Source organism: Exophiala viscosa (genome assembly GCF_022695815.1).
Source record: "Exophiala viscosa unplaced genomic scaffold EDD37scaffold_11, whole genome shotgun sequence".
Classification (NCBI taxonomy): Eukaryota; Fungi; Ascomycota; class Eurotiomycetes; order Chaetothyriales; family Herpotrichiellaceae; genus Exophiala; species Exophiala viscosa.
Window position 1 is genome coordinate 164,942 of NW_026944363.1, and position 12,572 is coordinate 177,513.

Here is a 12,572-nt window from a genome sequence, read left to right on the forward strand (position 1 = left end):
GCTTAAACCACTCAAGGTTGTTAAGCATGATTCAAGCCACAAAGTCAATTTTCAGTGCAATGCCAAGCCTCACGAACCCGCTTCAGTTCTTATCTGCCCCAGGCCAAGCACTTCGAGCAAATTTGGTGTCGCTTACGACTGGTTCAAACTAGTAAGTCCAGTCTTGGAAGACACACCGTCCCTCTGATCTGGCCGCCGATGCCGCAATTCAGGTATATTCGCATCGTCTGAACGGCTGGGAATCAGAAGATGTCAATAGAGACCGTCAACTTGGCTGCATTTGGTGGCTTGCTTGGCCCCCAAAATGCCACGTGTGTCGCCCAATTCACGCGGCGTCGCAAACCATTATCGAGCCTTGACGTTTGCTGGCGGGCTGCCAGAAAAACTGTCCCTCTTGGCACGAGCCACAGCATACGCGGCATGTCAAAACCCATATTGTGGTGAAACGCATTACGCAGCGTGGTGGAATACAGGATAGTGTCGTGGGAAGAATGTAGGAAAGATTGACTTAAGTCTCATATCATCACCCTTGACTGCAGTTCTGGCCAGGATCCCATCCAAGTCAAATTAATGCCACTTGTACTGTGACAATTGCCATCCCAGGGGTTCTGGCACCAAGCTCATACTGAAATGCCAGACAATTAGTACCCAAGACTCGTAATGATCACGAGTACTAGGATGGCCAGACTCTCAACGATACGCGTCATCGGAGGACGCAGCTTGCCCCTGAGGTAGTTGTGCCTCAATCAACCCTGCGTCGTATCTTGATGGTCGCTTTCATTGGCGGAACCAGCGCCGTGCCCAACCATTTGCTTTCCGGTCGTGAGGGCAACATCTCAAACTCGTACTTCAGCAACATGTGTGCCAGAAGCAATTTCAACTCGTTTGCAGCAAAGAAGCGCCCGGGGCAAGCATGACGGCCATGGCCAAATGCATGGTACGTAGGTGATGTACTAACAAAACTCAGGTTGGCTTGCTTGATGTAGTCTTCTGCAATGGCGCTTTGATCATCAGAGCCGTCGCCCCGGCTCTGGTTCTTTCGTTGCAGAGAGAACCGAAGAGGTTGATAGCTGAGTGCATTAGGATATTGCATTGGGTCATTGTGGAGGCCATTAGTCGGGACTGAGATTGTGCTCCTATATGGGCAAAATGTGCCATTTGGTGCTGTAACGCCCGTTGGACCCATAACTATGCGTGTCAGCCCAAGACCAAGGAATGAGCCGATACGCGAGGATTCTCGGAGAGCGGAGTCAATTTTGATCATTTTGGCGACTCCTTGTTTCGTCCAACTTCCGCCATTTTGGGCAAGTACAGAGGCAGCCTCATCCCGCAATTGGTCCACATATCTCAAAGACGGGTCTGAGGCAAGTAAGTCGAAGACAGCATTGGTGACGCTGAACGTCGAGGTGTGAATGGCCGCGAAATTTACTGCCAGAATTCGTTCCGCAATGATATCCGCATCGTTCTCGACTGGGATTCCAGACTCGCGTGCTCGCCGAATGGTCCACTGCATAAAGTCATTTGGCTCTGTCTCGATGATCCCCTTTTCCTTGTCAACGTTGATATCATTGAGCAGTCTTTGACGGCGCTCAATCTCGGGTCTCACAATCCGGGCATAGCCCTTGGTATGCCTTTTATTCGACAAGGTGACAATGGGAGCGACCAGGGGACGCAGTATGGCCGGGGACTGTTTGAGAACCGCTGCGGAAACGGCCATGGCTGTCGCAAAGCCTTTGCCATGGCCGAGGAGGGCTGCGTCGCGACACAGAGGGAGTCCAACGAAGACACGATTGCTGATTCGTGCTATCATCTCCATCGCTGTATCAAACACGCAGACTTCCCTCCAATTCACCGTGTCGATGCCCCATATTTCATCGAGAGCCACGGACAGCTCGTCTACAATGTCGGGGGTGACGACGCTCAGCTGCCTCGTCAATTCATTCCGTACGGTCTCGTGGTGGAGAGGATTTGCGACCACAAAGGGATGTACAAATGTGTAGTCGGTCTGAAGAGATATCCTATGCGACTCCTCCGAGCTGAGGATGCTGTCTGGTTGATTGATCAACCACTGAACCGAGGAGATTGGCAACACAATCTCAGCACCATTGATATCGGGTATGATACAAGACTGGTCCTTCGCAGAGTACTGTAGTAGTCAGCTCCAACGGCCAAGACACCAAAGTTGGTGATGTTACCTGCTCGTACGCCTGATGGACAGTCTGCTTGTAGTTCAAAGTAGAACGAAACCCGGCGCGCAGCCTCGTGAACAGCTCCCCTTCACGAGTATTGAGCCATGGCAAGTCTGGAAGGGCCGGATTCGGGCGTAGCCTGTTGTAAACTGTGATCGCTGCGGCCAGTAGGACGCCAACCAGTATGTATGGGGTGAAGAGGTACTCAATCATGATTGAGTCTTTCAAAGTGTGCGGTGGTGGCTGCCACAGCGCTGCCCTTATCGGAGCTGTCAAAGCTTTATCAATTCTGATACACACTGTTGCTTGCATGCATTGATGGAACACCAGGCGGCTTCTGTGAAGTTTCGCGTAATCATAAAGTCATTGAGAAAGCGATGGCTGAGTAGATGGAGCCAGAAGGGATTTGAGAAACAACGACCGATCACGAGGGAGAAAGCTGTAGTGGCATTGTAGACGGCAGAGTGCAGAGGAACGATGTTACCACAAAGAGTAGAAGTACTTTTAGGTCAATCGGAACGGTCACTCCTTCGCGTTCGTACGACTTGTATCCTTGTAGATGAATGGAAGCGAAGATCCAAGGTCGAATCATACGTTCCGGTAGGATGCAGTCGCACCGGATCTGGAACGGACATCTTTTCAGAGGATCGACCGTTAGGCTTATCTTGCCGATACTCGTTCTATAGTTCATCAGCTTTCGCTTGAACTTGCCGATGGACGTGTCTCGGGTCCTTGGCCTCGTGAGAGGTTGCCTGTCATCAAGGGTGTAAGAGCGGTTTGTGGACGGGTGAGCGATATGATTTGTTTCAGGCAAAGGGCCAAGTTCGAGTGAAACGTGTGATTGTCGTGTCAGAACGTTCGACTTGCATCGAAGCGACGCAACAGGCAACGGATGCGAAGGATCCGACCAGGTGCCTCATGATAACATCGAGAAAGAGGGGTCGTGTTGTGATGGAGGATCAAGGTCGGGCCTCAGGCATGGTGGGCTGAGGTGAGACCCTGTGAAGGGGTTGTATTAGGTAGCGAGATGGTCTTACCGTCTTAAAAGCGGTACTGCCGGGCAGACTTAACGGTAACCTTTTAGCCTAGTAATTAGGCTGTCCTTAGGTAAGCAGTGTTTGCGGGGAGCCAGAAACCCCAAACGCGCAGCAGCGCACGCGTTAAGATGCATGCCGCACGAATTCACCACACCAAGGCTGGGACAAAAGTGCCTATACAACCACCACTGAAGGCCCCCGTGGACCTAGCACCGAGCATGATACATGCTGGGCCTTGATATAACTCGGCGCCCTGTCATGCATGTGGATCTTCCTTGTTTGCAGCCCTGCTCATGGCTGACCCCCGATTGACTCGCATTGAGGGCACCTTGACCTCCCTTCTCGAGAGCCTCGTTCCAGCACCTGATCTCGACCAAGACGACACCGACTTCGAGTATCGCATTGACCGCGCCCTCCAAAATGCGAAAGACGTTGTCCTAAGCGCCGATGGCAGGCTTCCACCCGACACGAATCAAGCTCAAGACCTGATTAAGAGGAAGTTGCTTCGAGAAAATGCTTCTCCAGAGAAGGCTGCCAGATTCAGCAACCTCTACTCTAGACTGCTTGCAATCCCAGTCTTGAATCAGAAATGGGCCATCTTGTATCTCTTGTACAAATTGTCCGACAATACAAATGCAGATGGGCGCAGTCGCAACCTATTGGTGGACTCCGATATCTTCGCGAACGCGACCAAGCAAGATGACCATCGCACGCACAACACCTTCTCCCCTGAAGAAGAAGAAGAGTATGGTAATGGCTATGAGGAAGCACCTCGCGCAAGGGGTCGCGCTCTATCGTTCAAAGGACGACAAGAGTCTCAGCATCCACAAGATGCACCCGTCGAAGAGGAGGCTTTACCCCACAAGAACGATGAAGACCACATGGCGCCCAAAGAGGAGCAAGTGAAGTCGCCGTCAGAACATGAGCTGCTACGAGAGCTCCCATTCAACCTTCAAGGAGTGTCTTCTGCTCATGTCGAGTTCACCGGAACTACATCGCTCAAACTACCCACAACTCTACCGGTCCCCCTCATCTCGTTGCTGAACGCGCTAGCTGAACCATGCTTGCTCTATCGCGGGCTTGCAGAGTACACCCGCGCCGAAGAAGGCGGCTTGATGGATCAAAGTCTTCGCTCGGCCATCAATAACGAGTTACGGTCATACCTCAGTCTGGTCGCCTCGCTGGAGACAGAGATCAGGCAAGCACTTGCGACGCTCGACAAAGCGCAGGATCCCAAAGCAGTCCGTGTCACAGGCGTAACGCTGAAACGATGCGTGATCTGGACGAGAGATGCCACCATGGGCCTCAGATTGATGATGCTCATTGTGGAAGATTCTAAGCATAAGCGTGGTGGTCAGATGCTCTCACTTATTCACAACTTGTCAACCTCGAATGGCGACCCGTTCGTCGCTTCTTTCGCAGAGAGACTTCTTGCTAGTGTCGCACGGCCTTTTTACGAAATGTTGAGGCACTGGATTTATGACGGAGAACTCATCGACCCTTATCATGAATTCTTCATTACTGAGCCAGACCCCAATGCTGCGCCAGCGATTGACCACCGGCACGTTGCTACTTCGGTTTGGGAAGAGAAATATAAACTTGACGCTGTCATGGTACCGTCCATCATTTCATCGGAGTTCTCTAGGAAAGTGTTTCTGATTGGAAAGTCACTGAACTTCATTCGACACAACTGCGGAGACTCAGATTGGGTCATTCAATATTCGAAGTCGAACTCGAAATCCCTCGATTATGCCAACACAGCGAATCTGTCAACATCAATTGATGTGGCATACAAGACAACCATGTCGCGGTTAACCCACCTCATGTCTACGAAGTTCGGGCTCTTCACGCATCTGACAGCCATAAAGAAGTACATGTTGCTGGCTCAAGGAGACTTCTTCGATCTTCTCATCGAGTCCTTGGCGCAGCATCTCGATCGTCCTGTCAACTCCATGTATAGACACAACCTAACGTCACAGCTTGAACATGCCATCCGACATTCCAACGCTCAGTACGACGACCCTGAAGTTTTGCGACGATTGGACGCCCGAATGCTGGAGCTCTCAACCGGTGAAATTGGATGGGACTGTTTTACTCTGGAATACAAAATCAGCGCTCCTTGCGATGTTGTTATTACTCAGTGGGCCAACACGCAGTATCTCAAAATTTTCAACCTACTATGGAGGATAAAGAGGGTTGAATTCTCCCTCAACACGACCTGCAAACGCTGCATGACAGGAGGTCGAGGAGTGCTTGCCGCGGTGAGTGACAAGTTGGGTAATGATTGGAAACGTGCCAGATGTGTGGTCGCTGAAATGGTGCATTTTGTCAACCAATTGCAATATTATCTCCTATTCGAGGTCATTGAAGCCAGTTGGGAGCAGCTCGACGAAGCGATTCGGAAGCCGGAGGCAACTTTGGATGATCTGATAGAGGCTCATACGACCTACCTCAACAACATCACGAAGAAAGGTCTCATCGGTCAACAAAGACACCCAGTTACGGGTCAACAAGAAGATAGTCTTGTGGTACAGGTCCATCACATTCTGAAGTGCATGCTCAGTTATCGCGAAGTCATCGATTCGCTCTATTCCTACAGTGTTGCCGAATACACCAGGCGTCAACAATTTAGTGCGAAAATCGAGCAGCGTACCGCACAGGGCAAATGGGGAATCACAGAAAAGGATACTCTGGGCGATTCTCGCGCAAGCACCCCAAATTCCATCGCACCAGGAAAGACCAGGGGGACACAGCTTGTGCCCGAGGATAACGATTCTCCTCTCGTGGCACCGATTGCAAACCTAAGCATGAGTGATGATGAGACCCATCTGGGTTCTTTGCGATCGAGGCAGTTGAACTTGTCAGCTGAGTTTAGGTCACGTCTCAGCATGTTACTGTACGACTTGGCTCACCAACCAGATGTTGATTTGCGCTTCTTGGGAGTGGTGATGAACTTCAATGAAGTGTATCAACCTGTCAATGTGCGGAGGCAGCAAGCAAGACGTGCTCGAGAGAAGCGTGAGCTGGAAAGAAAGGCTCGTGAAGCGACCATAGCGTCCGAAGCCAACACGTCTCTAGACAGGGACATGAACAGCTCTACAGCGAAAGGCTGAAGACATTTCCTTTCGTTGGCGGGAAGCTTTCCATTGATATGGACTACTCGGCAATTCGGAATTCCCTTGGAACGCAGCTCGCGTAGAAACCAACAGTCACTTTAGGGGACCTCAGCTAAGGCAACCAGGACCTGGCAGGACGACGCGTACGTCCTGCGATTTCACCAGTCTGTCTATGACGAACGGACGGTATGCTACGATGGTAAATGCAGCTTGTCTTGTCAGGATCTTCAACATCTGCTCATCATGTCATTCAATTTTATCAGTCGCTCTCAGCCCGACTGTCAGGGAAATGCCCAGCTCGTTGCGAAGCATGAAGCAGACCAAGTTCTTCAGCCTGGACCCAGGCCGGCGATGGGACGACCGCAAGAGCTGGACACCAGGTAGTCGCTCTGGATGTCCCACCCACGCGAGCTGTAATCTCGATGGAAACGAATACCGAGCTGGTGTTCGAGCACAAGCAGGTGACAAGGTCCATCGACCGCATTCGGGCGACACCCTCTGCAAGCAGACTTCCAGCTTCCTAGCGGTGGCGACCAAGAAGTCTCTCAAACGAAGAGTAGGTGCAAGCCACCATAGAAAAATCTGCCTGTGATTGTCGCAGTCCTGGAACGAAGGACTAAATGATAGGAGAAGACGTTCGACAGTCCTGAAATAGAGGAAGTCTCGGTCGACGACGGCCTTGAGACATTGTACCTTTGACACCTTGAGCTGTCTCAAGAGGCTGGCCATAATTCATCGGGATTAGCGCTGTTGTGTACACTGCGAGTTAATGTGTAGCTGTACTTTTGCAAAACCCCTTCTGCCTTCGCTAAGTCGCATGTACCTAGGTATGCTTAAGCATTTGTTCACCGGATCATTCCGCCTGAGGCGCATCTTCGCCGCCGAACGTTACACCGGGGCTAACGCTCGGGTGACATGAATGCAACCCAAATGATGCAAGTTTAAGGGTCCATCAGCGATCACATCCACATGTTACTGTAGATACCCAGTATCACGCTCGTATGTTAGCTCCTTGCATCTTGGCCATGTTTACCCTTCGCCTTTTCACGTCCATGAGAATGTGAACACCCATCAGGTAGATTCGTGTATCTAACCGAATATGGCAACCCTTTCGGGACAACCAGTCATCATCATTGGGGCCGGGCTCTCGGGGCTGGTGGCGGCCTATGAACTCACACGCAAGAACATCCCCGTCACGATAGTCGACCAGGAACCCGAAGGCAGTCTCGGCGGTCAGGCCTTCTGGTCGCTCGGCGGGATCTTCTGCGTCAATAGCGCGGACCAGAGATCCAAGGGAATCAAAGATAGTCGCGAACTCGCGCTGGCTGACTGGATGAATACGGCTAAGTTCGATCGCGAGAAAGAAGATTACTGGCCTCGACAATGGGCTGAAGCCTTTGTGGACTTCGCCACGGGTGATATGGAGAAGTACCTCAAGAACCTTGGAGTGAAATTTATCGTCGTCGGCTGGGCTGAGCGTGGGAGCGGGTCTGCACACGATATTGGCAACTCGGTGCCCCGGTTTCATCTCACTTGGGGGACTGGACCGGAGATCGTGCGTGTGTTTGCAGAGCCTGTGCTAGCTGCGGAGAAGAAAGGGCTGGTGACGTTCAAGTTCAGACATAAAGTCGATGAGCTTGTCGTGGACGAGAAGGGTGCGGCGGTCGGGATTCGTGGCGAAATCCTCGAGCCGACTGATGCGGTGAGAGGGGCGGCTACGTCGCGGAGGGCCGTCGATTCATTTGAACTGAGGGGACAAGCTGTGCTGATTGCCACGGGCGGTATTGGCGGCGACGTGGAGAAGGTCAAGAATGCATGGCCGAAAGATAGGCTTGGGCCTAACGTACCCAAGTCGTTTGTTGTTGGTGTCCCGGCACATGTCGATGGGCGCATGATCGATATTGCAAAGGATGCTGGGGCGAATGTGGTCAATATGGATCGCATGTGGCATTACACTGAGGGCTTGCAGAACTGGAATCCAATATGGCCGGACCATGGGATCCGAGTCATCCCTGGACCGTCGTCGATGTGGCTTGATGCTACAGGTAGACGATTCCCACCATTCTTGTACCCTGGGTGCGCTACGTTACCGACACTAAAACATATCTGTTCCACCGGCTACGATTATTCATGGTACGTGACGAATCGGAGGATTGTGAGTAAAGAGTTTGCGTTATCTGGCTCGGAGCAGAATTACGACCTTACGAATAAGAGTTATCTGCGCTTGCTGCAGAGGGCTTTTACGCGCTACGGTACCTACGAGGTGCAGGATTTCTTGAAGAACGGGGAGGATTTTGTCGTGGAGAACGATCTTGCCGCGCTGGTCAAGGGGATGAACTGGTTGGGAAGCGAGAGGGAAGGTCCCAGCCTCGAATACGAATCGATCCGCAAGGAGATCGAGGCTCGTGATACCCAGGCCGAGCGTGCTTACACCAAAGATGCGCAGATCATGTTGATCAACAATGCGCGCCAGTATGGGCCTGATGCGAGACGTATACCGAAACCACACAAAATCCTTGATCCATCGGCTGGTCCGCTGGTCGCGGTGCGAATGAACTTGCTTACCCGGAAGAGTCTTGGTGGGTTGGAGACCAACCTGGACGGACAAGCCATGCGTCCGGATGGCAAACCTTTTCCTGGACTGTATGCCGCTGGCGAAGCTGCAGGTTTCGGAGGCGGTGGTGTACACGGATACAGTTCCCTTGAAGGGACGTTTCTGGGAGGCTGTATCTTCAGTGGACGAACAGCAGGGAGAGCCTTGATTAATGACATTGTGCCGGCTGCAAAGTTGTAGGATAATAGATCCAATGTGATCCATGAATAGAATGACTGGGCGTCTCTGTGAGAGTTGTTCCGATGACAGAAGGACATACTGCCCGACCCTGATGCTACCTAAGGAGAGCCAACTGGTGGTAGGCATGAATGACAAGGCTGAGGTGGACGAGGCTGCGCGATACGACCTTCGACCTAGTACGAATAGGCGTCTTTATTTCTTGCATAGAAATGACGTCGACGTTTAGAAGCGAACAGAACACACAGGTGGGACTCACCAACCGTCTGAACATTTCAACGCTGAGACTACCTATCTGGACCAGTCCAACATCAGGGTTAACATCTCGATAGACAAGATTACATTTCCTGTCCGACAGTGTCACCGCATCTAGAAGTTCACTTGAAGCTAAATCTGCGAAGAAACCGCCAACACCACATTGCGACCGAGTGGTTGGAACCACACGCCTCTTGCATCGCATTCACCCATCCAACAGGACCTCGACATACGTTGACAACCTTTCTTTGACCCGCTCAACATGTCTACCGCGGTCATAAGCGGCGACGAAGACGTCCTCGACCCCACCCTCCAAAACCTCATCGACCAAAAGTCGCTAAGATGGATATTCGTCGGAGGAAAAGGAGGAGTAGGCAAGACCACAACATCCTGCTCTCTAGCAATACAAATGGCCCAAAAAAGGAAGTCCGTGCTGCTCATCTCTACGGACCCAGCACACAACTTGAGCGACGCATTCAGCCAGAAGTTCGGCAAAGACGCGAGACTCATCGACGGCTTCACCAATCTCAGTGCCATGGAAATCGACCCCAACGGCAGCATTAACGAGCTCATTGCCGGTGCAGGAGACGAGGCTCAAGACGCAATGTCCGGTATGGGCGGGATGGGCAACATGATGCAGGATCTTGCCTTTAGCGTATGACACCCCTTCACATTCACATCTACCCTCCACGATCGAAGCACTGCTAATTGTATCCCCAGATCCCCGGTGTCGACGAAGCAATGTCCTTCGCCGAAGTCCTCAAACAAGTCAAGTCCCTCTCGTACGAAGTCATCATCTTCGACACCGCTCCCACAGGCCACACCCTCCGCTTCCTGCAATTCCCCACCGTCCTCGAAAAGGCTCTGGCCAAAATCTCCCAACTATCCACACAATTCGGTCCGATGTTACAAACGGTCATCGGCGCAAGAGGAGGTCTCCCAGGCGGTGGCTCGCTCGACGAGCTGACCCAGAAACTCGAGGCTCTCCGCGAAACCATCGCCGAAGTCAACACTCAATTCAAAAACCCCGACATGACCACTTTCGTGTGCGTCTGCATCGCCGAGTTCTTGTCCCTTTACGAGACCGAGCGCATGATTCAGGAGTTGGCAAGCTACGAGATTGACACGCATTGCATTGTGGTCAATCAATTACTTTTCCCGGAAAAGTCGAATGAGTGCAAGCAGTGTAATTCCAGGAGGAAGATGCAGAAGAAGTATCTTGACCAGATTGAGGAGTTGTACGACGAGTTCAATGTCGTCAAAATGCCACTTCTGACCGACGAGGTTCGTGGCGTGGACAAGTTGAAGAGGTAAGTTATCCTTTCTTTCTGCGTGGTAGCCTCTAACAATTGTGACAGTTTCTCGGAAATGCTCATCCACCCTTACGAGCCGCCGTCATGAGTTTGTGTTTGAGAGCGTTTTGTGAGCGCACCAGTCATGAGGGCCATGGTTTGGACCAGCACGCAGCGTGGTGATGTGAGATGAAAGCGAAAAAGTGGAACCGGAAGCCGGTTTGATGCACACAAGTGTACCTAAGTACGACATTATTGGTAGATGAGCATACAATTGAGCGGCGTCTTCTTCTTGTTATCCAACCGCAGCACTACAAGATCGTTGCACCGGTGACGATCCCACGATTCTGATGTGCAGAAAGTCTTTCATTGCCTTGTCTCTGTCCTGCACCATTTCAAGAGGGGAATGAGGCACGCTTCACGCACAGTATGGCGAACCCCCGAGCGCTACCGTGCCTCGTCCCAGCCTACACTGCCCGTGTACAGCCGTCGGTGACCGAACCCGTTCGCAGACATTAGCTTCTTCATACCACAGCGCCATGCGTCAGCCTCATTGCTCGATGAACGCGAGGTATCCGGCAAAACATTCCATATCTCTCTCTGATCAAAACGGCCACGCATATACGCGTTTACGTACATGTTCAGCCACACTTGAACGCCATGGAAGGCTATTGTCCTCGTGCTCGTCTTGGTATCTCGTACTGCCCCTGCCTGCCCCTCTCGTACGATCTGCCCAGCATTCGGTGCTTGCTTGCAGTGTGGCGCGATGCACGAGGCACGAGATCTTACCTAGGCAAGGCTGAGTTAGAGTTCCTCATTCATTGATCGGGTGATCCTCGATGCTCAGCCTCTACAGTAATGTGTCAGGACAACCTTTGTATACAATGGACAGTAGTAGCGATGCAAGTGCCACGTGAGGCTGGAAAGTTAAGCCACTTGCTAACCACGCGTCACTGCTCATCGTTTGGCCTTTGCATGACACTGGTAGTCGTAGCCTGTAGGGGACTCCCGTTCGGCGTTCGTACTTTTGCTCGTATTCCCTTACCTTCCAGGGACGCCTGCACCATCGCATGAGTTTGGCTTTACATGGCTTGTGGCTTTGCATGGCTTGCACATGGGCGTGGAATTTGGGTTTTGCGACGTCTGCGTGGCTTGGATCGCTTGCATGCATCTTCACTGCTGCCTGCCTATCGAGCCAGCTTGGACGTTGAAACACCGAACACTGACCAGTAATGGTGAACAAGTGACAATGGCCAAGATAGCCCAAAATTGACTGGCTTCAGCCAGATCGAGAGACTTAGTCATACCCTCGCCCTCCTTACGCGTGTCGCTTGGACAAATATTCCGTATACCGATTTCGTCTAGCCGGTCAATGGTAGACAACACGCTACAGAGCAATACTCATCCCACAGACCCTAGTTGACAGTTTGACAGAGGAGGTGCTGGACGTACTAGTCGGCGATCGCCGTGATCACTGATGGGGTCAGACAGCCCTATGGCTCTGCACCCACGAGGCCCTAAGCGAGCTGGGGTTGGTGCAGTACGCTACCTCCTAGGTACCAAGGCTAAGTTGTATCTGTATCTTCGATGCGATTTAGATGCGTTCTACCTACCGAGCGAGTCGCGATCTAGTCCATTATCAGTAACATACACTTGTGCTCGATTGTGAATTAGCGAACCAACTTAGTGTTGTCTGCCAATACCGTTTGGGCTGTTGCAGAGTATTCGGTCTTTCTCTGCCTATGCATGTAGACATGCAACAGGCCGGGCGCTGCATCGAATGATGAGATGTCGAGGGTACTGTACTTACCTAATCGATCGACAACATCTGCACTGATTCGTCGTGAGGCCCGGATAACTGTTGCGTGATCCAGTCCACAAGCTGCTCAGGG

At 51.9% G+C, this 12,572-nt stretch overlaps 4 protein-coding genes across 4 annotated transcripts; 3 read left to right on the forward strand and 1 right to left on the reverse strand.

Annotated features, from left to right (window-relative positions):
• Positions 1-742: 742 nt before the first annotated feature.
• Positions 743-2,501, reverse strand: EDD37DRAFT_653118 (putative cytochrome P450; the record flags this gene model as incomplete). Its single annotated transcript, XM_062818520.1, has 2 exons — positions 743-2,146; positions 2,196-2,501. 2 exons carry the CDS (start codon positions 2,499-2,501, stop codon positions 743-745), a joined length of 1,710 nt encoding a protein of 569 aa, XP_062666691.1.
• Positions 2,502-3,366: 865 nt separating this feature from the next.
• EDD37DRAFT_133556 (Spc98 family-domain-containing protein) lies at positions 3,367-6,464 on the forward strand. The gene has a single exon (XM_062809463.1). It carries the CDS (start codon positions 3,520-3,522, stop codon positions 6,337-6,339), a length of 2,820 nt encoding a protein of 939 aa, XP_062666692.1. The 5' UTR covers positions 3,367-3,519; the 3' UTR covers positions 6,340-6,464.
• Positions 6,465-7,280: 816 nt separating this feature from the next.
• Positions 7,281-9,323, forward strand: EDD37DRAFT_639038 (putative 3-ketosteroid-delta-1-dehydrogenase). The gene has a single exon (XM_062817132.1). The coding sequence runs from the start codon at positions 7,442-7,444 to the stop codon at positions 9,134-9,136; it is 1,695 nt and encodes a 564-aa protein (XP_062666693.1). The 5' UTR covers positions 7,281-7,441; the 3' UTR covers positions 9,137-9,323.
• Positions 9,324-9,339: 16 nt separating this feature from the next.
• On the forward strand, positions 9,340-11,004 carry EDD37DRAFT_133559 (arsenite-transporting ATPase). The gene is made up of 4 exons (XM_062809464.1): positions 9,340-9,550; positions 9,618-10,043; positions 10,109-10,698; positions 10,747-11,004. Exons 2-4 carry the CDS (start codon positions 9,651-9,653, stop codon positions 10,787-10,789), a joined length of 1,026 nt encoding a protein of 341 aa, XP_062666694.1. The 5' UTR covers positions 9,340-9,550; positions 9,618-9,650; the 3' UTR covers positions 10,790-11,004.
• The last annotated feature ends 1,568 nt before the right edge of the window (positions 11,005-12,572 follow it).